The following is a 24,344-nucleotide window of genomic DNA, read 5'->3' on the forward strand; positions in this document are numbered from 1 at the left end:
AAAAAATTAATATTCAAGCGTATTAAATTTATTTTACATTATTTATTGTGTGATTATAAATCTACCAACTACAATAGTCAATAACTATTAAAGCATGTAATTGTACATTTGTGTTTTTTTTCCTTCAAAATTAAATGCATAATTGACCACTTATATTTTAGGCACATTTCTTTTAAATATCATAATTTCATAAGTAATATTTTACACATTGGTTATTATAGGTCAACTATATATTCAATATAATTTACTTTAGTTATATAATATTGATGTGTTTTATACAAAAAAAAAAAAATTAAAAAATAAAAAAGAATTAACATAAATAATAAAGTACTTTTTTAAAAAAAAAGTTTTCTTAATTAATGTTCTGTCTTATCTCCCTCTTTTTTTAAAAAAGTATAAATAATATTTAAAAACTTAATTTGATAAATTTTATCCCCTATAAAATAAAAACTAAAGAATTTTTAAAAAAAAAAAGATGAGAAAAAAAGCTTTTAAAATAGGGTAAAAGTGTATTTATTATTTTAGAATTCTAATTCTATAGAAATGTGATAAAAAATAATACATGATTGAAAATCTTATAAGTAGAAATTATATTAAATATGATTAAAATAATTAAATGTCTTATTTCAGAATTACAATCTTTTATCCTCATAAATCAAATGATCTTTATGCATTATATTAATGTCTTTTTTGTTCTTTTTATTTTTTATTTTATAATAATATTCAAAATTATTGAACTTGGTCTTACTTTATTTATTGCTTGATTAATTAAACTCTACTTATTCAACTAACTATCAAGATTTAATGCATAATTGACCACTTAATTTTTAGGTAATTATTTTACTTATAATAATTTCTAAATTTAGTTATGTGATATTGACATATTTTAATTTAAAAAAGGTAAAAATTAAGAAAAAATTCTCCAAGTCATTAATTAGTTGACTCTTTCATCCCTAAATATCAAATGAATTTTCTTCTTTATATAATTAGAGGAGAATTTTCAAAGAGATTGAATAGTGAATAAAGAACAAAAGAAAATGTTTATAAAGTCATCGTAAAAGGGAATATTGCAATTATTATTATTATTATTATTATTATTATTATTATTATTATAAACTTTGGAAAATTTTAAAAGAAAAGCCCAAGGTGTGTTTGGTAATAAGGAAGATGTATTGTGTGGATTTCTAACTTATTTTCTCATGTTTAGTTGGTGAGTGAAAAATATTTTCCACAAAATATCTTTTACTTTTAGCACGAGACTAAAAAAATATTCTTTAGTAAAATAATATCTGACCCTATAATCGAACTTGGACCCAACCTTGATATTCAAACTAGGACACAACCTGATCTACAATCTTACCGAGGACCTTACCTGATCCATACTTCCAACTCTGAAATTTTTTTTCATAAAAAAAAAATTATTTGGGGGGGGGGGGGGGGGGGGGGCGTAGGGATGGCGTGAACAATGAAGTTTTAAAAAATTGAAATACTTTCAAAAAACAATTACTTTTTATAGGGTAGGGGTAGGGTTGATGCGGGTTGGGTAAGGTAAAAAAATGTTTAAAATTGAAATATTTTATAAATTAGTTTTAAAACTTTTATATTTTTGTCTGGAGGGGCGATTTAGGGGTAGGAGGATGAAGTAGAGTTTTGAAAAATGTTTTCTTTAATTTCTGAAAGGAAGTCATTTTAATTTCTGAAAGGAAGTCATTTTCATTAAATTTGAGAAAAATAAATTTATTTTAAAACATTTAAGTCAACTAAACATGAGAAAATAGGAAAACATATGAGTCGTGGTGGGATAGTTGAAGTTTTTTTCCTTAACGAGGAATTTTGGGTTTAAGCTCTGGACATGAAAAAAAAAAGGTTGTTGGCAGTCCACCCTTAGAGTGGGCCCTACAGCGTGTGATTTAAATATGATTAAGCTCCAACGTAAATACTGAATATCGAAAGAAAAAGTATCATTGTTTCGTGTTTTGAACTTTAAAGCATGGAATGGTTTCAAATTTACTAACCCTTAATTAAAAATTTCGAATTTGAGCTCTTAAATCTGTAATTAACATTTTACTATTATTTAGTGAAATTCTTATGCCTTATTTCTACATACATCTCCATTTAGTGAAGAAGTTTTGGGTAGGGTAGGGGTACTATTTTATTTTTATCATAAGATGTTAAATACTTCAGTATTTTCATTAATAAATTTAAGTATTTAGAAAACGAAAAAGGTAAAGCATAAATACCATAGAAGTGTATAAACAAGTTTTAAAATCAATAAACAAGGATTTAGCAACTGAAATTCGATATTAAAAATACAAATAATGAAAAGCATAACTCAAATACAATATTAAAAATACAAACTAAAGTCTGTCTCTTTTAACAAACTTAACCTAAAGTTGTTTCCTCAAACAAAAAACTTAACAAGAATTAAGCTGGTTAAATTATGACTCATTTCTTAATCCATTTTAGAACCCCCCCCCCCCTCCGCCCCCACTTCCAAATTCAACATAACACGCTCATTTGACACCTCTAGTGGTTGATATATCTTGTCATATACTCACATTTTCATGTACTATTTGGTATGCCATTTCATCTATCAAACAAGACTGAAAAATAATTTCGATGAAGCAACAAGAGCTATGATGTAGTGGTAAGTACTCCCATCTTGTTCCAATGGAATGGTTAGTGCTCCCATCCCATCCTTAATAAGAAGAGATCTCGAGTTCAAGTCTCGGGAGTACGAAGTCACCTTTGTATGAAGCACTTTACCCCCCAATGTCGGACTTCCTAGCGCAAATCCGGATTCAGTCAAACTACAATGTGGGTACCAGACACCGGGTGGGAGATCGAAAAAAAAATAATAATACTAACTTCAAACAAAGAAAGTCACACAATGTTATCTGCTAAGAATAAACCTCAGGAATGTCAAAATGAGAGTAACTTTAATGCTTTTCCAGAAACTCAGGGATGTCAAAACATTTTCTGCTAAGTTTAAACTCCAATGATGCCAAAAGACAACTGAAACTATCATTTGTCAGTATAAAAGATGAGGAGCTATTGCTATTTGTACAATCGATTTTTCTCCATAGAGCTTAACACCTATGGTACAGTAGTATAATACAGTCATCACAGAAAAGCCTACTAATTTCTACGACACCAAAAGCTTAGCGGGCGTTTCCATGCTGTCCCACTCTCTCTACAGGAATCACAAAGCTCAAAGACTGAAAATCCAATGGCTACTGCACTTATACACCTTCAGTTTTCGATCCATGTTAAGGTTGCCACAATTAAGTTTTTGCTCGGAAGTTCTCCAGCACATGGTGCAAGGTATGTTATCTTTTTCCTGAAAATTGAGATAATCAAAGATAAAGATCATAGTAGCATTCAGAATCGTAAACCTGATTGTCTAATAAGAAGACATTTTGAGTACAAACCTGTGTAAGTCTACGTCAGTTACATAGATGAATCCAGCAACATTACTGACATGGAAATAAAAGAAGTAAATGATGAGATATGAGAACAAAAAGAAAATTGTTATGATACGACAACTGTTAAAAGAGCCAAAAAAGAATAAAGGGTTTCCAGCTACATCAGTAAGAAATGAAACGGAGTTTCTTATACTCTTGATTCTCATAACAATTTAAAAGATTTAAGATTTATGCAGGAAGTGGGGCGAATAGGTCTCGTGGAGGCATCAACCCCTCCGTTTGTTGTGCTGTAAACAAAATAGTTACCTTCCAAAATAGCCTAACGAGTGTATTGTATATTAGTCATGTATTATACTATTATGACAATTTGATCAGCCTTACCTGGAAATTATTTGATCTTGTTCTTTGGCATATGAAACAGCAAGAACCAAATGGAGCAAGTCTCGACTGATACTAACAGGAACCAATCTTGTAGGATCTGCAGCAGGCTCTGCACCAATAGGTAAAGCTGAGCGTGGAGCTTGTGGTCCACCCCCTATTCGGTAGATGAACAAGTCACTGAAGTTCACCACATTAGAATGTGGTGAAAGATCATTCGAAGGGCCATAAAAATATTCCTGGGGAAGAAGCAAAGATAGAAAAAATGTTGGTTTTGCATTACAAGTATAAGCTGAAAAGTAAGAGTACCATACTAAGTAAGAGCAAGCATTATCCAGTGCATGAACTGGGACCAAGTCCCAACTCTCTTTATTACTAAGCTATAAAGGAAATCTGTACCCGTATTCTATAGCCCCTTGCTTTCTGCCGTACTTTAGCATTCCTTGATACAACACCACCAGATTTTTGAAGTTTCACCACATCCACATTGGGTCGATTCTTCAATACATCTTTTAGCATGCTGCAAAGTTTTTCCTACACAAAGTACCAACCGCATCATAGAAATAAGATCCAACTCTTGCTGTGTATAGAATAGCTCTACAGAAAAGCAATTTATGGATACTAGTTCTTGAGGTCAATTATTTGTTCGTCTGTATTTCCTTTTTTTTTTGTTTGGAGGGGGTGGGGGTGGGGGTTACCATTACAATCTGAATATAGTGATGACCAGGGAGAAAACTGTACTGATAGCTAGAATAATCAAAAGCCAAACAACATAAATAGAAGTGTGAAATTATCAAAAATAGAATGCTTTATTTACTGCAAAGCTTCTTCTTCAAGTTTAATACCCCTTATTTCAGATATAGTTTCTATATTAATTTATTTTTGGGAGAAAAGGTACATCACTTACTCCTAGAAACAACATTGATGCCTGGTTGACAATCAGAAGATAAAAGAAGTTCCAACTTCCAAGTATGAGTATCATTCTTCATTAAAGAAACAACGCACTCACTACTTCCATATCCAGTTTCTTGGAAGTTGTAAGCAATATACATCATTATTTGCTAACCTTCTAAACCACTAAGAGATTCATTCTAGGAGAATGGAGATTAACTGAAGTAACAAAACTCCAAGGTAAAGTACTTCACATACAACTGCCTACTGGGAGAGTATTCCAACCAATAAAGTGTCCGAGAGAATTTTAATACCCTGGTTCACAGGACTAGGGTTTCCCATTATATTAACTACATCATAATATCAAATGCCTTCACACGCAAAATTTCTCATATAAAATGGACTTCACTGTCAGTAGTGGAACATACCTGACCCAAGACAAGAATAACTGTGGCATTGAATGTATCAATCGCATGGAGTAGCAACTGCAAAATAAGACTGAACAGTGACCACAAAACTCTAAATGCTACCCACACTGTCTTTTATACTGAAAAACACACAGAATTGAGCTTAAGTACCTCATAACCAACTCCCTCTATCCATCCCATTGTATTTATTACCATGCCTGAAGCTCGAGATTCAGCATTGCCAGAAAATTGTGTCTCCAGAGTCTTAGCAAGCTCCTTGACGAGTACCTTGTACTGATCTATGTTGGCACTGTTAAATAGGAAAGTGGTATCTGCTAGTTAGTAAATATGCCAAACTTAAACTGCAAGTGCTAAAGCAAGTTTTCTTCATACAAACTTTATCATGTATAAGAGGCACGATGTGAAGATAAATGTTAAGGTACAAAATTTCTACCTAGGAGTCACATGGCCAAAGAAGTAGACCATAGGCATCTCAAGTGGAATTCCTTCAACTGGATCGATAGGCAACTCGATTGGTGAAGCAGCAACACATCCTGGAATAGTTATCGATCCTTGACCTATGTCCAAATCAACAAAAGTAGGTTTCCATCCCTGTTTCGCAGCCCAACTAAGAAGCATCCTTGACAGAGTACTCTTGCCAGAATCTGTAGGTCCCACAACAATAACTCTTGGGCCCTGAACAAATCAAGTATGTTAAAACTTGTCAATGAAACACGTGCAGTTCTGACTGTTCTGTTATCCGTATGATTAATTAACAGAAAGAAGGTAAGAATAAGATTAGAATAGAAAACCTCAACATATATCAAAACTAGGATAATTTAAGTCTGCCAGAGCACCCAAAGAGAAGCCATTTCCGCTTCCTATCACCTGAAGTGAAGTATCATCTTCCGTTTACCAAAAGGATGAAGTATCATTGTACACAGAAGCAGGCTTCTATCCTTCACATGTTACCTCTAGTCTTGTAGTCTCCTATACTTAGATTATAGGATTATTGGTGTAGTATTGTTCTGCTACTATAACTGTTTTGTTATCATCTATTGTCTCTACACTTCCATTACATCTTTCTCTAAACTGTTTTTGTCTTGAGTCGAGGGTCTATAGTATACAACCTCGAGGCAGAGGTAAGGTTTGTCGTACACTCTACCCTCCCCAGACGCCGACTACATTGGTATGTTGTTGCTTATTAAAAAGGTACTTCTGGTGAGAAACAACTTTTGTTTGGCTATAAAATTTTAAAAGCACATTTGGCCAACCTTTTTCAAAGTGCTTTTAATTTTATTTTCTCAAAAATGCTTTTCATTAAAGTGTTTTGGAAAAAGCTACTTTTTTAGCTTCTGAAAAGCAGATTCTGCTGCACCCTAAAAGTACTTATTTTCTTCCAACAAACTGGTCTAAAAAGGCTATTAGTCCTGATCAACCTAAACCATTTGGACTCCAGAGCATGTCTCCAAACCTCTACCATCATTGGTTGTGCCACATGTCCTGTCAATCAATACTATGCCATCTGCAAATGGCATACATCATGGCACCTCCGCTTAGATATGTAGCGACAATTCACCCATTACCAAGGCAAATAAAAACGAGTTAAGAGTTGACCCCTGCAGCAATCCCATCACAACTGGGGAGTGCTCTGAGTCTCCTCTCATTGTCCTTGCTCAAGTCTTGGTATATATGTCCTTAATCGCCTTAATGTCCTTGTCGTATGCTTTTTCTAGGTCAATGAACACCATATGTAAGTCTCTTCCTCTACCTATATTGCTCCACCAAACTCCTTAAGAGATGAATGGCTCCATCAACTTTTTTAACACTTTTAGACCAAGGACATGGTTGGTTGGGGTACCTCTTAGGTATTAAGATTGCTCAATCCAAATAAGGAATTATCATTTCACAAAGGAAATGCTACTTATATTCTCAATGAGTCTGTTGAAAAAACACTATAGACCTTTTAATACAATGATGGACCCAACTGTTCAACTTTAACTTCTAGAAGGTTAGGGGAGTTTGGCAGGCAAGTTAAAGTATCTCACTGTGACTCTACACGAAACTGCCTCCCTAGTAAGTGTAGTAGGTCATTTCTTGGATTCTGCTTGTGATAGTCACTCAAAAACAGTTATTCTTAAGACATAAAAATATGCTCTAGCGAGAGGACTACTTTACAAAGAACAAGGACATGAGCAAACTATTGGATATACTACTGCAGATTAGCAGGGTCACTCTCTGATAGACAAATTCTTGCCCCCGAGTCCTAGCTAGAGTGGAAAAAGGTGGAGGATTTGTGGTTTAGGTCGCAGGTTAAAGCCTCACACCACGCATAGTGAAAGCCCAGTATTTAAGTGGAGAAGGTTAAGAGGGGCAGACCCATTATCGACCGAGTTTAGAAGGCTTTGATTGGTCCAAAGGGCGGATCACATAGGATTTCTCAGTTATATATATATTATTTTTATGACAAGGGAAACCTGCAATCGCTATTCTTTGGGTGCGCAAGGGGTAAAACCTCCGCTCCTATGCCATAGCTGCAAACCACACCGGAGAGGTAACCCACACTAGGCAAACTGATAGTAATCAGAAGTAGAGATCCGATAAAATAGAACAAAGCAAGTAGATTTACTGAAAATAGTTTGTGCAAGTATGTTAAACACAACTATACAGATAAAGTTGTCCGTATGGAGAGGACAAGACTCCAGAAATTAGTAGTTTTATTTCTTACTTACATAATACCAATAATTAATCATGATTACATATATATAGAGAACATAAAAGGATAAGACTGACACTAAACTAGGAATAATAACTGCTAGACAACTGCTGTAGCAGTTGTTTGTCCAGAACCCGACTCTTTCTTTTGTCGATATTTTCTTCTAAAGTACGTCTTGAGAGGTGGGTTGGTATCAGAAACTCCTTGTTTTTTGCCGGCAAAGGGGTTTCGAACTTGAGACCTCCAACATGGAAGTCCCAAGCCCAAACCACTGGGCCATATATATATATATATATATATATATATCATCTTTCCTTTCAATTGTATTTTTTTCATTAAGTTAATTCTTTAGCTATGGTTTGCACCTAAAGCCCAATCAAATTCAACGCCTTTATGCCTTTGATAGAACTAGCCAGGTGAATGTAGCTTAGCTTGCAATTTTAGCTTTTATATAGCTTCCGCATTCGTTAACCATATAATACATCATTGAGACATGTTAATCACTAGTGCCAAGCATTTCTAGTATGTCTTCCTCTCTCTCACACAATTGTAAACAGCTTCCATGATACAAAGAGTTTATCAGTAATTTTGTAAGGAAGAAGTTGGTTTCGTAATACCCTATAAACAGAAGACTAGAAGACCAAATAGTTATCTCTCTCTCTCTCTCTCAAACACATAAATGCACATCCCTACAAAAGTAAACATCCTCCATGGTACAAAGTTTGTCAGTGATTTTGTAAATCAGAGAAAGCAGATGGTTCTTGGATACCCCATAAACAGAAGACTAGAAGAATAAATGATAAAGCAAGATAAAAAGAACCTTTTGAATTTTGACTTTTACTCTGCGCTGAAAAATAACCAAATAATACCTGAGAAGTGTCGGAATCACTAGGCGAAGCTTTGGCACGATTTCTTCGTCCATCAAGTACAGCATGGACATTTATATAACTTATCATCGGCGTCTAGAAAGAAAAAAATATAAATGCCTTCAGTCATTCGGTTTAGTGTAGCTCAATTAGATCAAAGTTTACCATTTGATATTAAAAAATGCAGAAACTTAAAAAAAAAAATACAGATAGGTAGAGAGGCCACACCTCATCTGCTGTATAATCAGTTTCAGTGGAACCGTCCATCTCGATTGTGGCTCCATACCAAGTAAAAACCTAGATTGAAAAATTTGAACATGTCAAAATAAAGGAATAGATATTCTCACAAGATGCAAAATCTTGAGTAAGACATCTATAAGGCCATTCTTATTCTTATTTCCACTAGAAAAGAGTTTGACTCACTTTTAACAGACGTTGAAGTAAAGAACCACTCCAGACGAAAATACATTTTTGCATTTTCCAAGGTAAAATAAAATATTTGGCACATAATAATTACTGCAACACAAATGTGATTTATAAAGATTACATCTCAAAAGCTCTCAAAACCGAAAAACTGTCTAAACAACTTGCATCTAAACATATACACCAAAAGAACAAAGACGCTTATCTAGCTATTATCTAAAATTTATGCACAGCAACAACTTGACACTCTCCGTCTCTCTTTACAAAGAGATCATTTTATACAAAGGGGAGTAGTGTCCCAAATATTGCTGAGGCATTGGAACCCTACTTCTCATCCACTTCACAAATCCTTCTTTTTTCTCATATTACCTAGTCCATGCCAAAGCTAGGAAAATATGCTACTACTCAGCTACTCCACACTGAAGAAGTATATGATTGGCTTGTTGAACCTATCTGTCACATGTCACTAATCTGTTGCAACAGTCTCCCTCTTCTGTGCAGGTCATCTACTTTCAAGATTGCTCTTAGATGTTCTCTAACCCAAAAAGGATACTCTTAGGGGTCGTTTGGTGTGTGGGATAAGGATAATAATCTCGAGATAAAAGTTGGGATTAACTTTATAACATGTTTGCTTTGAGGTGTTAGCTAATCCCAGGATTATTTTATCCCACCAAAATGGTGAGATTATTATCCCATATAGAAGACAGGACAAAATAATCCCATGGGATAACCTTGCTTATCCCATTCCACATACGAAATGACCCCTTAGAGGTGCTTTTCCTTCCATATCTCTCATCATGAAACTGTGCAGCTCAACCATTCCTTGAGACAATCTGGAATAGAAAGTTTTCATTGAATAACCTACCCTTCTAGTCTACCTCATAACGAATTGTATCACCACCCACATTCAACTTCACCTACTCATATAATCTACTTAGTCGCTAATGTATCATCTGTTCATCACTTGAAAGAACATAGTCTTTTGCTACCATAATATTCTCATCAAAAACAATTCTCAAGAGTTTTGGGTAGTCATCTCTAGAGGTGTCTTTTTTTTTTACGGTCATCTCTAACGGTGTCTACAGGCCATAAATTCGTCTGGAACTTATTTTCTCACCATTTCCACCTTGCATCTAATATGTACTACTCAATTCATCCTTGCGCTTTCCAGGAGGTAATACCAAGAGGAGCATGAATTGTCTTTGCACATCAATGGTTTATCTCAATTCATACCACAGCACTTCAAAACCTCCACAGCCTATACCTTTCATAGGAGTTACGAAATCTTCATAACCACCTGCTCAAGGACTCAATACTGCTCCAACAATGCCATGTAACCAAAACAATGTTAGAAAATAATCAGAATGCTATTCAAAGAACAGTGTGTCAATTTAGCAAACCACCAGTTGATAAGTATTCTTTGTATGAAGCAAGCTATATCTACTATTAATAAAAGGACTCTAGCTCGAACCCAAAAAATAACTCACGAAGTTATAAGGTGAAAATTGTTCAAAACCATATAAGATGACAAATTTGCCCCATCCCACACCCGATGTGGGACTTCTAACACCCAGCAACATGCTCAAGACTAGACATCTCGAGTATGGACAATATATTATTGGGGGGGTGGGGGGGGGAGGACATCGGGTAAACCAAGACTTGAGATGGATTCATCAGCTCTAATAACATGCTAAAAAATTGAAATTTGGCCTAACTCAACCCAAACATCATTATGAGGAATATCTACAACCATACAAGGAAATCAATTACCCATCCACAACTAATACGGGACTTCTAACATCCCCCAAACACAAGATATTGCATCAAACTAGCTTATAAAGGTAGTCACAATAGGTAGCAAAAAATTAAGTCAATTGTACAACAAAGTATCCCAACCAACTACTAGTATTTGTAACATCAACTACCACAAACAAGCAAACCTTCAACCAAATTTACATGTCTGCCAAAGACCACCTCGAAAGTAATAAAACCTCCCACAAATATATCCAAAAAAAAATTATGACAAGGGAAACACGCAGCCTCTACCCTTTGGGTGCGCACAGGGTAAAACACCCGCTCCTATGCAATAGCTCGTAAATCACATAGGGAAGGTAACCCGCACTAGGCAAGCGTGGTGCGACGAGCTCGACCCAAAAGGCAAACCCCTTGCATTCGCTGGCAATGGGTTTTGAACTTGAGACCTCCAACATAGAAGTCCAAGCTCAAACCACTGGGCCACCCCGAAGAGTCAAATATATCCAAATTATTCTTCTTTAGATTAATAACAAACTAAAATGCTGTATCCACAAATACCATGTATTGGACTACACAGAGTTCCCCTACCACAGACAAACTGTTGAAGCATCTTACTTCTTTTAAGGTTGCACTTAGCAGCAGATTTTAACATCATTCATAAACTGCTTACATTGTCTCTTAGCATCTCAGTTGTGATACCTATTTTTTGAGCATCCAAGGTACCATGGGCTATTAAAGGACCATCTGGAGCTGAGTTGGAAGGGAGAAGTCTAAGAAGGGACTCAAAAAATATTTGGTATACCCATTCCTGCCGATATTTGCTGAACCTTGTGGAGATAAAGAAACAAAAAGTGTATGAAGGCAAGGCAAACCCTATACAGAAGACAAAAGCTAATTTGTTTGCTGCAGCACTTTTTGGCATTTAAATCAGATTTGAAAAGAATGCTTCTTCGATTGACTTTGTTAGTTCCTTAAGTAATTTTTTGCTAGTTTCCGAGTAACAATTTCAGTACCAACTTAGTGTAGCCTAACATTAATACAACTTGAATTACTCAATAAACTCGGGAGTTCAACCCAAATGTGATTGCAGAATGATTCTCATGACAAGTTAAAATTTCCAGAGGACAATCTGCAAAACCCTTCTTCTGTTCTAAACATCAAAAGAAGCTCCCCCACAAGCCCACTGCTTATTCTAGTCCAGCATCTCTATTTCAATCAACTGACTGGTATTGAAGAACATGTCCAATATTCTTAGTAAGGACGCCTTCTGTACCTTCTCCTGTCCTTTTATAGTAGTTCTCTTTATACCCGAGAAATCTCCAAGGAGCCAATGGTGCACAGTTCCAAACTCTGTGGAAATGGGCCCACCTCTCTACCTTTGGTACTCAGTTATTTAGTAAACCTTTACCTTATCCAATAAAATATATACCGTGCTCTTGTGTTAGGCAGGTTTAAACCCGTGACATACACGATGGTTGCGATCTTACCTAGAGCAAAGCATTTGGAGAGAGGGGGGGGGGGGGTTATCCATGCAATTATGAATAGCTCCCACCTAGTGGAAACTGGAAACTACTCCATCTAGCTAGGCTCTTTATAATCCATGTAAATCTAGAAAGAATTTTTCATATCCTTGTATGTCAGTAAGCAGTTCTGTTTATCAAACATAACCTAAATTGATACTCACGTGCAAAAGATATATTAATGAAACTTGAGGCATTTACTAGATTCATCCAGCAAAGATTTTCACAGTAAAGCAATCATTCCAGGGCACACATTCATTTCATTGATAGATGATGGATATAGAATCATACTGCAAATTTAAGTCTTGGAGGAAAGTTGAGCCAGATTCCAGGAGGGATTTCAGTCCCAAAAATCTCAGCCGTGCCAGTTAGGAGCCGAAGACGGAGAGGCGAGTCAGCGCTGGCTTCAACTCGGAGCTCACATTCTTTTTCCAACTTCACCTGCCTCACTGTTGTTGAACCACCTGTTGCTGCCAATGGATTGACATTTGTGCCTCCATAAGCCATATCAGAGATGCTTCTCTTGTTGGCTCCAATTCTGGAAATTTTCACCAAGCCTATGGGTACAGTTAGTTAAAAGAGAAGAGTTAAAGAAAGATCATGCTTTCTACTAATAATAAGAATGGAAAACAATTCCACGCCTTTCTTTTCCTTCAGTATGGTTCTCCTTTACTAGTGACTGTCCATGGACAATGTTGTGGTTAAACTGGGTGACCTCATTTCAGTACCCATGAAAAACAGACAGCAGCATGCTCTAATGAACTCTTATATACATATTTTTATTAGTTATTTTAAAATGGTGTATCAGTTCTTGATTTTCGAATCAATTGGGCATGCATTGCTTAACCATTGAAATTATTGTTCTGATCGCTCCAAATGAAAGATGTACGAATTTGGAACTATTGCTTCAAGTTGCAGGAGACTTTTTCTCTTCTTCGTAATCCCAGTTAGACAAAATATTGGATTAGAGGGGATAAAAGTACATAAAGGATAACTATAAGTAACTTTTCTAAATAACCACAAGAAAAACAATGAAATTTGAAAGACTTGTGCAAGAACTTGCTTATAAAAATATTGAAACAACTCATTGCATAATCAGTCTAATGACCAAATGAACACCAAGTTACACACTTCCCCTTTTTTATACAACCGTTGTGTCCGACGGGCCAGGGTACCTACTACCTCCCACCAACACATGTAAGTGTCCACCAAATTTGAACATATAGAAATAAATAATTCTTGTTCGTACGGGGACCTGACACCTCATGATTCTCAACCTACTTTATTAACACTAGCGACAACATTGAACCTTGGGTGCGCCCAAGTTACACACTTCATACACCACCAACAGATGTACGCGATAACTTTATCCATCAAAATTTGAACAGATAGAAAGAAATAATTCCTGTCTAAATGGGGATGTAAACCTAACACCTCATGATTATCAACCTACTTCATTAGCACTTGCCACAACCTTGGGGTGCCCAAGTTACACACTTCATACACCACCAGCACATGTACACGATAACTTTGCTCACCAAAACTTGAAACCTACAATTTCTCGTCTCTACTAGGATTTGAACCCAAAACCTCACAATTCTCAACCTACTTCCAATTGACACTAGACCACACCCTTGGGTATCCAAGTTACAAACTTTATACACATTCAAACACAATCAAATAAAAAAATTACAAAAACATTGCAATACAATCCAAATATGCAGTTTTTTTAAAACCCAAAATCTATCATTAGGGCAAGGAATAACAAAAAAAAAATTAGGGTTTTTCTGTTTAGAGGAGAAATTGGAGTATAAGGATAGAGGTATACCTATGAGGAGACTTCGCCGGAGAAGAGCAAGTTCGCCGGAGAAGACGAAAATACTGTGTCGTTTCAGTTCCAGTTGAGTTGAGTTCAGTGGGTTGTTTAAATTGGCGGGCCGGAATCCAACAGGTCTCTTCTTGGGTATATGGACGGCTCGAAAAATCGAATTGATCAATAAATTGAATTGAAAAATTATTAAAATATTTAAAAAAAATTATAATTTATAAAATGTTACGATATGAAAATATAAATTTTTACGAAGAAATTATAAATAACTCCCATCATGGCGGTCTTACGAGAAGGAATTATTTATGTATCAAAATTATCAAGTTTATTTATATTTGATAGTAAATATTTAAAAAAGTTCATAAATAGCAAGATTAATGTTATTTATTTGAGGAAAAAATAATAGTGACATTGTGTTACTTCAAAATATTATTATATTTTTCTTTTAAAAATGTATACATTATGCGACATATAAATTGAAATATTGTATATAAATTGATAGTGTCTATATATGCATATATTTTTTTAGTTTTCCACTCGATGATATCCATATTGAAATTCAATTAAATTTGAATTCGCATAAAAAAGTTTTACATTAGAAGGTAAAATACTCTCTATTAAAGACGACTATAAGGACACGTGTATCAACTATAAAATGTAAAATATAGTTATATTTTGTAATTATTTAAAAGGTGTAATTATGAGGCATAATCAAGTTACATTTGGCAATTTTTTCATAGTTTTTAGTGGGTTAATTGGTAGTCTTTCACAAGTTTGCTTATCTTATGCTCTTGTCATCAAATATTTTTGTTTTTATATATAGGAGATCTAAAAACAATTAAAAAAATAATTGAAAGAGTTATTTTCTTTATTCAAAACTATTAAAAATTAGACACTTAAATGAAAAAAAATAGTTTTAGCTAAACTACAAAATAAAAATTAGCTAAAAATAGTTTCACAAAATCAAGATTCCAATATGGTATAATTTGTTAATACAATTTTAGAGAAAATTTTAGAAATAACAAACAGAATAGATATAATAAAGCTCTATAGTTGTAATGTCTATAGTTTTGTTTGCTATGGAGACTGCGGTTTGTTGTATCCATTTGTGTAATTCGCTTGTGAAAATACAAATAGGGTAAATATATACAAATTCTATAGTTATACATTTATGGTTTTTTTTCACAATTCTGTTTGTAATATTTTGGTTGTCAATACACAAATAGAGTAATTTATTATGAATTTTTCATATATCGTTTACAAATAGTTAGAGCAAGCATATACGACATTCTGGATATATACAAACAAGACTAGTTATATATAAATCAAACGAATAGCAAGAATTGAGAAAACTATAACCACGAATTACAACTTTCTTAAGATGTAACTATAGTACCTAATATAGGCTAAACGTTTTTTGTTTACATATTTTTTTACCTCCTCTCTAAAAAGGCCCACTTTTTTGCTCCTCTAATGACTCGAAGTCACAACCTGATGGTTGAAAGTGAGGAGTGTTTACCGTCGTAGCCAATAATTCATTATAGGTAATGAAAGGAAGGAGTCTTGTGCAAAGGAAGTGCTACTCAAGAAATGTAACAATGCACACCATCAAATATCAAAACATCCTTACATTTTGCACATCAAAGATTTATTCAAAGTTTCTATCTATCTATATACAATTACAGAAGTGAATGAATTACATAAATACTAATGTGAAAAAGGGAAGTTAAAGCACCTCTTCAACTGCTTTCTCTTCGCGAATTCAATAGGAAGTTGAATGACATAAAGAAAAAATAATAACAAGTGAGCAACACTGTAGAACAAGCATAATGGATCATGAATTTCGCGCAGAATCTTCAAGCATCATTCCTTTCATACTCTTGGCTAACCAGATAGCTGTCTCCCTCGGTGAGACCTTGTTCTTGCCGAATGGTTTAAGAACAACAGCAAGCTCTTCTAATCTGTCTTGTTCCAGCAAGTCAGCAGATAGTTCGAGTAGACCTTCAAGTGCATCTGCTCTCTGTCTAAAAGACTTGACATCTAACATTTCCTTCATTGGCCTTTCCTCCTCTGCAACTGGTTCTGGAGAATCTAATCGTTGTGCTGAAATAGGAATGCTGTGGTTTCTTACATCAATCTCCTTATTATGGACACCATCAGGGATATTGGAATTAAGAATCACTGATCCAGCAGAAGTAGAAGCATTTGGAGCCCCAACAGCATCTCGACTGTTATTATCAACTTCATCTCTAACCACACTTATTGGTTGCCCAACATCAACATTTCTATCCACCGAGTCCATCACTGATTGCTCACTACCCACTCGGAAACTACTGTGCCGAATGACATGTATGACATCATCAGAAGCTGGTGTAAGCTGAGAAGCAGCTGTTTTTTCAAGAACCATAGTTTTCGGAGCAATTCCCTTCTCTGACAACAAATTATTTAGAGCAGGTGAAAAAGGAGGGAGTGAAGGAGTAGTACTTTCAGTGGGAGTGCACAAGAGTTCCATTGTAATAAACTTGTCATCGTCATCAGATTTTGAAGTGACATCTGAGTTTGGTAGACTAGTTTGGCTGAATGAAACGGGGGGAGCAGTGGGTGAGGCTATTTCTGTTGTTGAGGATGACACCTTCACCATAAACTTATCGTCCCCAGAAGATGTTGAAGTGGGGTCTGATAGAGGCAAAAGATCCGTCATAACATCAAGTCTGCGAGCTGTAGAATGATCTTCAAAGACGGACATTTCTTTGGAGCAAGGGAAGGCACTATCAGTGGCCACAGTCGAAATTGATTTCTGATTGCAAGCACCAACATCCACAATGTGATGCTCGTCATACTTCTCGATGGAGCATGGTTCAGAATTCTTATTATCATGGGTTTCCTCCCCTAAACTAAAAGCAACCTCCGAGTGAGATGAGTTAGTGGTAGACCAAGAGGGCCTTGATCTCGTGGTTTCAGTTTCAGTAGCTCTTTCATGACCTTGGAGCATCTGCTCCGTTAAATTCATAAAAGGAGTTGTTGCATCATCACAGAGTTCAAATCCTTGAATTGACACAGAAGAACAAGCAGAAACACTACTTTCTGCTTGTGTTTCTTTTGAAGCTCCAAATGAAACTCTTCGAGAATGTTGCACACAGTTATTTGTAGCATGTGTATGGAATCCATCAGGCGTAGAATCAGGAGTCCTTTCAAGACACGGAGAATTGTCATTGGAACCAGACTTAACATTATTGTTAGGAGTATTTGAGGCATCATGCCCCACTTGCTTTGTCCTTCTGGGGAATGATGGCCGTCTACTAAAGTTTGGAGGTGTTCGCAGTCTTTGCTTTGCAGGAATTCCATCTTCAGCAACATGCTTTGAAGGAGCAGGCGAGGAGATACCCTCATGTCTAGGTTTAGTCCTGGGACTGGAATCGATGACAGGTAACTGCAAGGAAAGGGTCACTAAAAATGTCACATATAAACCAATATGCAAATACTAATGGAGATAAGAAGATTAGATAGCTAATCACCTGATGCTTTAGAGCAGGCAGTCCATGATTCCTTTTGGTGGAATCAGATCCAGCCTTTGTTGATCCGGGAGATGGCATCTCTGCATTGGGTTTAGAAGGAGCAACTGAACTTGGTTTTGGGACCTTTGGTGGTGCTTCAGCGTTAGCTTTCTGTGCACCAATCTTCGGTCGGTTGCCCCTCATTGGGGAACTATGCTCTCTCATTTTTCCTTCTTTCACAGCCAGCATAATATTTTTTATTGCTCTAGGTTGCTTAGCTTCTGCATCACATCTCCTCTCATCATCAATAATGTTCTTAAATTCAAAGTCATCTGTATCTTCAGGAAAAGCATCATCTCCAGTATCTTCGTCAAAGGAATGAAGTTGCCTAAAGTCAATATCATCGTCAACAAATGCCACATCAACATCAGTGCCCCTGTAATCATAATTGGAAGCCCTGCTTTGGATGTTTTTCTCCTTTGACTTCAAACTATCTTTATCACTACAGGAACTTGTACTACTTTGGCTTTCTGCCATATTCTTTCTTGAGTCGCGGCCAGTAGTGAGAGGTTTTTCAGGATAGTTTCCTACATGAGTTATAAAGGATGGTCGGTATTGCTCTAGATACGGCCGCAAATAGGGGTGCTTCAGGAGCTCGGAAGCCTGGAAAGGTTGATGTCAAATGATTGAAGTATTAATCTGACACAAGTGAAGTAGGAGCAAGTCATGATAAGCTTACACTGGGACGATGCTCAGGATTCTTTCTTAGCATGCCTTTAATAAGTGTTTTCCTGTGAAAAACAATATATAACAGAAGAAAAGTGTATCAGTATCAAGATATGAACTAAGATCCATTGATAATTGCAACAACTACTTAAGCTGAGCATCTGCGGATTGCCGTACTGTCACATACTAATCAATGAATTCTATTCAAGTTAAGCTATTTATACTATAATTTACTTTTATATGGGTTATTCTATGTCGTGAATAATCAACAAACAACTGAAACTAAACCAGATTGCTGACGAAATTTGCTACAAAAATCCAATAATAAAAAAAAGAAGGAATAGCACAATTAAACTCAAAAAGCTAAAATAGAGTTTTGACTTGACTTTCAACTTGAACATGGTAAACAGCGAACTTCTCCACAATTTACCCTGGCATCCAAACTGGAAGGGGACAATAACGAAACATGCTTCAGCCTCTTCAAATTAAGAGATAAAAATCCAGAAAGTTATGGAAATTTACTGCCATGACAATTGAAGTAGACACTACAACAACATACCCAGTATAATCCCACAAGTGGTGTCTGCGGAGGCTAGCATGTACACAGACCTTACCCATACCTTTGTGGGGCAGAGAGGCTGTTTCGAAAGTAGACACTAATTGGAAAAATACCTTAGATTGAATACATTCACTACTGAGACTTAAGCACATCCTAGAGAATATACTAAACTTACATTCTGTCCTTAGTGTAATAGGCGAAAGTCAAATCAAGAACACTCTGTGAAAAAATGAATTAAAGGTTGTAAAAAGTCAATATACCAAAACTTGAAGACGTAACATCCGCCGTAAGGATTAGAAAGTACACACGATCTGATATTCCTCTGTTTCATTCATTTATTTATTGTAACAACTTTTTTCTTTATAATAGGACTATACAGATCATAGTGATTTAACTTTTTTGTAGCAATTTTTTTCTTTAAATGATTCTCTTGACTTACAATTACAAGGATCAAGAATAACAAAACCTTAGCCAAAATGTAAGTTATGCTTGCAGTGACACGAACAAATGTCAGACTTACAAGGATGGAGAATAACATGATGGAAGAGGCCCAATGGATGATCTGTTAATCTTGCTTATCAATCCCGCCATGTCCTGAATCGTGATTAAAAAAACACTTTCAGTCCAATCTTAACTTAAAGGAAGACAGATACAAGGAAAAGTTCATGGACGTGGTTGTTCATTTATTTACTTCAATAAGAAAACTGCACCACATTGTGAGTGTTTTGCAGATTATGTGAAACCAAAATATCCTTCAGATCTAAAACAGGTTACATCCAGAACTTTTCACATTACAGAAGTACTGAAATGCATTTATATAATGAATATAAATCTGGAATGTCAGTAGGTAGACTTTCAAGCAACAATGACAGCTAGATAACTTGGACTATTAAGTTTTCTAATATATGCAGTTTCACTAGTATTTGTAGTCCATGTATGAAATCAGCCAAATAACAAATGGGGTAGCTCAATTTCTTTCTCATCAAAGGCCCCAAGAGATGCCATGAAAATAGAAGAAATAGAGAAGAGGAGAAAAAAAATCTTACAAATGCTTTAAATGCAGGTCGATAAGCAGCCATTTCATACATACAGCAACCTGGTGAAGAAATAATTTCTCATAAAGTCAGATGACACATAGATGTTGGTATCTTCCCACAAAATTACAAATAAATGTACATGTGGTACTTCATACAATGTACACCATTGTCATATAGCATTGCTTGATATAAATGCACTACTTTGATGGAGAGCATGAGGTAAAGAAAGCTCCATACCTAGGGACCAAATATCTGATTTAAAACCATAAGGAATGTCAGCAAGAAGTTCAGGGCACATGTAATTGGGCGTTCCAACTACCTGGAATATTTAACAAAAACATCATCAGCATTCTAAAGTGTCTCTTTCATCCTAAGCTATTGCATAATTACTTCATTTTGATCAGGTATTGCATGACTACTTGTAAATGACATCTCTTTCATTTTTCTTTTCATGTTTTTTCCTTTATTTGAACTTGAGGTGGGGGTCGAGTTGACCACTCTGCATCCTTGGTTTGCTTTCTCTGTTAGTATCGTGTCTGTAGGTTAGCAGCAACATATATAAAATTGTAGTAATTATTGTATATCATATGGAAATCCTTGAGTTTGTGCCTGTTTTTTTTTCCTTAGATCACTAACTAATTAATATTTATGTCAAAAATAGTCAACTAAAAGGAGCATATCACCTAAATGTATGTCAAACTTCAATGTCATATTCTAAACAATTGAGAATGTCAACCAAATTGTTTTATACTTTTCTACAGGTGCAAACTAAAGTTAGTAGCCCTATCTAAAGTTTCGATAATGTCCATATCAAACAATACTAACCATGGGACATATAGTGCAAATTTTTGCACTTCGTTGGGCAGTAATTTAAAAGGCAATATATGTATCAGACACTTACTGAAGAAGCCAAGTCATCTGCCTTCAATGTTTTAGCAAGCCCAAAATCCCCTGCAACAAAAAGTATTGTCAAAATTAGACTTGCATTCATCTCAACTTCAGTGAAAAACACCTGCATGAACTTACCAAGGCGAACATCTTGTTCCTTGGTGAGAAAGATGTTTGAGCACTGCCAGAACAGACGTAAAATTATCTTAGGAAAATAGGAGAGAACAGTAAAACACCAACATGTTAACAAATATCAAATTACATACTTTAAGGTCACGGTGCAGCACATAATTTGAATGCAGATATTCTACTGCCAGTAGTAGTTGAGTGAACCACTTCAGAAGTTTCTGCAAACATAAACTTAAATGGTCAACAAAAGAAATATTGATTATTTGAAGGTTATTTTAGATAAATCATACAGTAACACCTATGAAGTGAACGATTCATCTTGTAAGTTCTAATAGCTATAAACTCTTTTGGCCATGTCTGTGATCTGCAATCTAAAGTTATAACTAACAATAAGTTTAATAATCTGGCAACATACCTCTTCCGGAAAATATTGTCCATTTGCTTTCTTCATCAGTTCGGCCCTATAAAAAAAATGTTTCTTTTTATTATTATCAAAACAATAATAGTAGAAAACTATGTCAACATAACTTCAGTTGTTTAAGAAACTTACATATCGCCACCTTCGCAATAGCCAGTAACAATGCAAACATAGCAACCCTGCATTATGATTAACACAAAGAGCAAAATAGTTACAATCTGCAGAGAAGGTAAGTCCACAGTGACCAAAACTTCATTCTTTTCACCTTTTCTACCCATGCTTCCTTGAATTCTACGATAAACGGGTGTTGTATCCGTGCAATTAACGCCATCTGCACATCAAAATTTGGATTACGCCTTTGTTTAAAATTTTGAAGTATAGATTAATTAGCAGCTAGCGACATGCTCAGATAAAAGCCACACGTCCCCAAAAACTATGACGTGAAATGAAGTCACTATCAGATTAAAAAAATATATATACATGTAATGTATCTTGAAAAACTTAAGAAGCTAGATATGGATTTAATGCAATGTATTCTTCATAAAGCTCCCCTTATAATTAAAAGAACAGGATGAACTTCGAATCTGGAATCTCTATAAAACTGATATCCACTACAATCAACAAGCTTTCATAGCAAGAGAAGATTAGAAAAAAATCAAAAGCTGGGATATCTAGAGAGTCTATGGTTTTCAAATAACCTCAGATTAAACTCCCAGATGAGATAGTAGTTATTATCCCAAAAAGTCACCTTTCTGCTCGATTTTCCAATATTTTTTACCAAAGAAAGTGACTTTATACTAACTATTCAAATGGTCACTCATCTAATATTTATTATTTATCTAAGAGAGACGCCTATCTTATTGATTCCAAATTTCTTCAACATAGAAACAACAAAGAAAATGACTTTCTAGGATAATAACTATTGACTAAGTGACCACATGATAAATCAACTCAAATAACCTATTTAAGCACTCAATGAATAGTCCAACTTAGAATGAAATCAAAGAAAAAAACCAGAAGTGGAAGTCAAACTCCAACAGTAGCTAAATCATATGCAATTTCAGAATCTGGAAAGTAAGGACATTATACTCTATAGATATAGCTAAAGAATCTTTTCTTCTGAGTAAGTAACCCCTCTCACTCCTTATATAGTAAACTCAAATAAAAACAAAAGGACAAAAGGTAAAATCCTTACAACAACAACAACTTGCACCAGGTACGTCTGGAGAGGGTAAAGTATACGCAGAGCTTACCTCTACCTCGTAGAGATAGAGAGAGTAAAACCCTTAACCAATTAAAAGGAACAAAAAATTGTACCTCTTGATGAGCAGATCTCCTGCATCTTTCTGTTTGTCTAGCCAAACGAATCTTCTTTAGCACATACCTATCAATTCCATAAACCCCAGAAATCAAATTTTACAAATTTTACAAAACCAAATGAGAAATTCAAAGCTCAAAAAAAGAAAAAAAAACTATACTCCTTACTTCTTTCTCTCCTGCTTGTGATGCACCAGAATTGCAGCACCAAATGCTCCACGACCAATCTGTTCCATAATCTCATACTGATCCATTCTTGACTCCATTTGCTAAAAAAAAGAACTTCCAATTTGTTCAAAAAAGAAGACAAAATCAATCACTATACATTTTCTTCATCATCAGCCAAACCCCACTTCAATTTTCTCCTACCCATTTGGAAATAAATTACCATACCGACAAAAATTTACACACAGATACTATTTCTTTATCAAAAATAGGTAAGATTTGGCTATTTGGGTACTCTTAAAATGACATTTAAACAGCAAAAAAATTGATTCTTTATCCAATAATGGTAACAATGAAACTCAAATAGCCATTTGGGTGTTCAAGAAAAGACATCTAAACAACAAAAGATTGCTTCATTTGAATCAAAATAGCCATTTGGGTATTCAAGAAATGACATTTAAACAGCAAAAAAATTGTTTCTTTATTCCAATAATGGTAAGATTTGAATCAAAATGAGACTTTTAGGGGACTATTGAAGGACCCTTTTAGGTTTTAAGTCAAAAAATGAAGAAGAAAGAAGAAAATGGAAATCTTGATTTCGTTTTACTGCTATAAATTAGGAGTAGAATTGCTTTGATTTCTTGTTTCGTCTTCAAAGAGGCTGATCTGAAAAAAAACAGTTGTCACATTTTTCTAAACAAACTATTCAACCATGTGTGGGAGAACATCCATTAATTATAATTCGGGAAAAGGGTCGGAAAAATACATGTGGTCACGTAAATACGTTATTATTTAAAATTATATAATATTTATAATGTCTACGTGAATATATATATATATATATATTTTTAAAATACAAAGAGGTAAAAAGTCATTTTTAAAGTTCGGTATTGTTACAATAATTTTGATCAAAGTTCGAATATTTCGAACTATTTTTCCATTATAATATTATGATACTGTATTCGTTTTTTTCAATATAAATGTTTCTTCACTAATATAGTAGGACGTGGTGAAATTGTTATATCCTTAACATAGTGGGAGAGTCATAATTTTTTACAAAAGATAACCAAACATTGCATAACAAAAGGGTTTGCAATTGTTGGGCTACAATAACCTACTTTGTCAAGGATGTCAAAAAGTTTGTTATTTAATTTACTTTGTATATCGTTTTACTTGAATTTGATGTAATTTTCTCGTATTGGACAACCCTAACGGCCACGGCGTCCACCCTTGGCAGTTTGCTATTCGGATTTAGCAGGGGGTTCAATGTGAATTCTGAATATCTAACACCGATTAAAAAATTTAAAATAAATATTTTTTTACCTCATTTTACTTTTCTCACGAAATAAAGTCGAAAATCAAAAATATCGAAACACATTTCAATTATCATATGTTTAATATT

General features: G+C 34.9%; 2 protein-coding genes across 3 annotated transcripts; both read right to left on the reverse strand.

Moving 5' to 3' along the window:
* Positions 1-2,928: 2,928 nt before the first annotated feature.
* On the reverse strand, positions 2,929-14,514 carry LOC101249197 (protein CLP1 homolog). Of its 2 annotated transcripts, none has more exons than XM_004228416.5 (11): positions 14,210-14,514; positions 12,673-12,938; positions 8,912-8,980; positions 8,687-8,779; positions 5,556-5,797; positions 5,273-5,411; positions 5,123-5,179; positions 4,203-4,337; positions 3,807-4,042; positions 3,432-3,476; positions 2,929-3,340 (listed from the first exon to the last, which is right to left on the reverse strand). In XM_004228416.5, the coding sequence occupies exons 2-11, from the start codon at positions 12,886-12,888 to the stop codon at positions 3,253-3,255; spliced, it is 1,320 nt and encodes a 439-aa protein (XP_004228464.1). In that variant the 5' UTR covers positions 12,889-12,938; positions 14,210-14,514; the 3' UTR covers positions 2,929-3,252. The 2 variants fall into 2 exon arrangements, with proteins under 2 accessions (XP_004228464.1, XP_010312308.1); XM_010314006.4 differs by having other exon boundaries at positions 12,673-12,919; positions 14,210-14,344.
* A 1,308-nt stretch (positions 14,515-15,822) lies between these two features.
* Positions 15,823-23,746, reverse strand: LOC101248903 (serine/threonine-protein kinase Nek5-like). The gene is made up of 14 exons (XM_004228415.4): positions 22,946-23,746; positions 22,778-22,844; positions 21,726-21,791; positions 21,593-21,639; positions 21,458-21,503; positions 21,180-21,260; positions 21,052-21,094; positions 20,927-20,976; positions 20,263-20,344; positions 20,035-20,084; positions 19,509-19,582; positions 18,443-18,494; positions 17,725-18,366; positions 15,823-17,639 (listed from the first exon to the last, which is right to left on the reverse strand). The coding sequence occupies exons 1-14, from the start codon at positions 23,041-23,043 to the stop codon at positions 16,044-16,046; spliced, it is 2,994 nt and encodes a 997-aa protein (XP_004228463.1). The 5' UTR covers positions 23,044-23,746; the 3' UTR covers positions 15,823-16,043.
* Positions 23,747-24,344: the final 598 nt, after the last annotated feature.

This window comes from Solanum lycopersicum, chromosome 1 (genome assembly GCF_036512215.1).
Source record: "Solanum lycopersicum chromosome 1, SLM_r2.1".
Lineage (NCBI taxonomy): Eukaryota > Viridiplantae > Streptophyta > Magnoliopsida > Solanales > Solanaceae > Solanum > Solanum lycopersicum.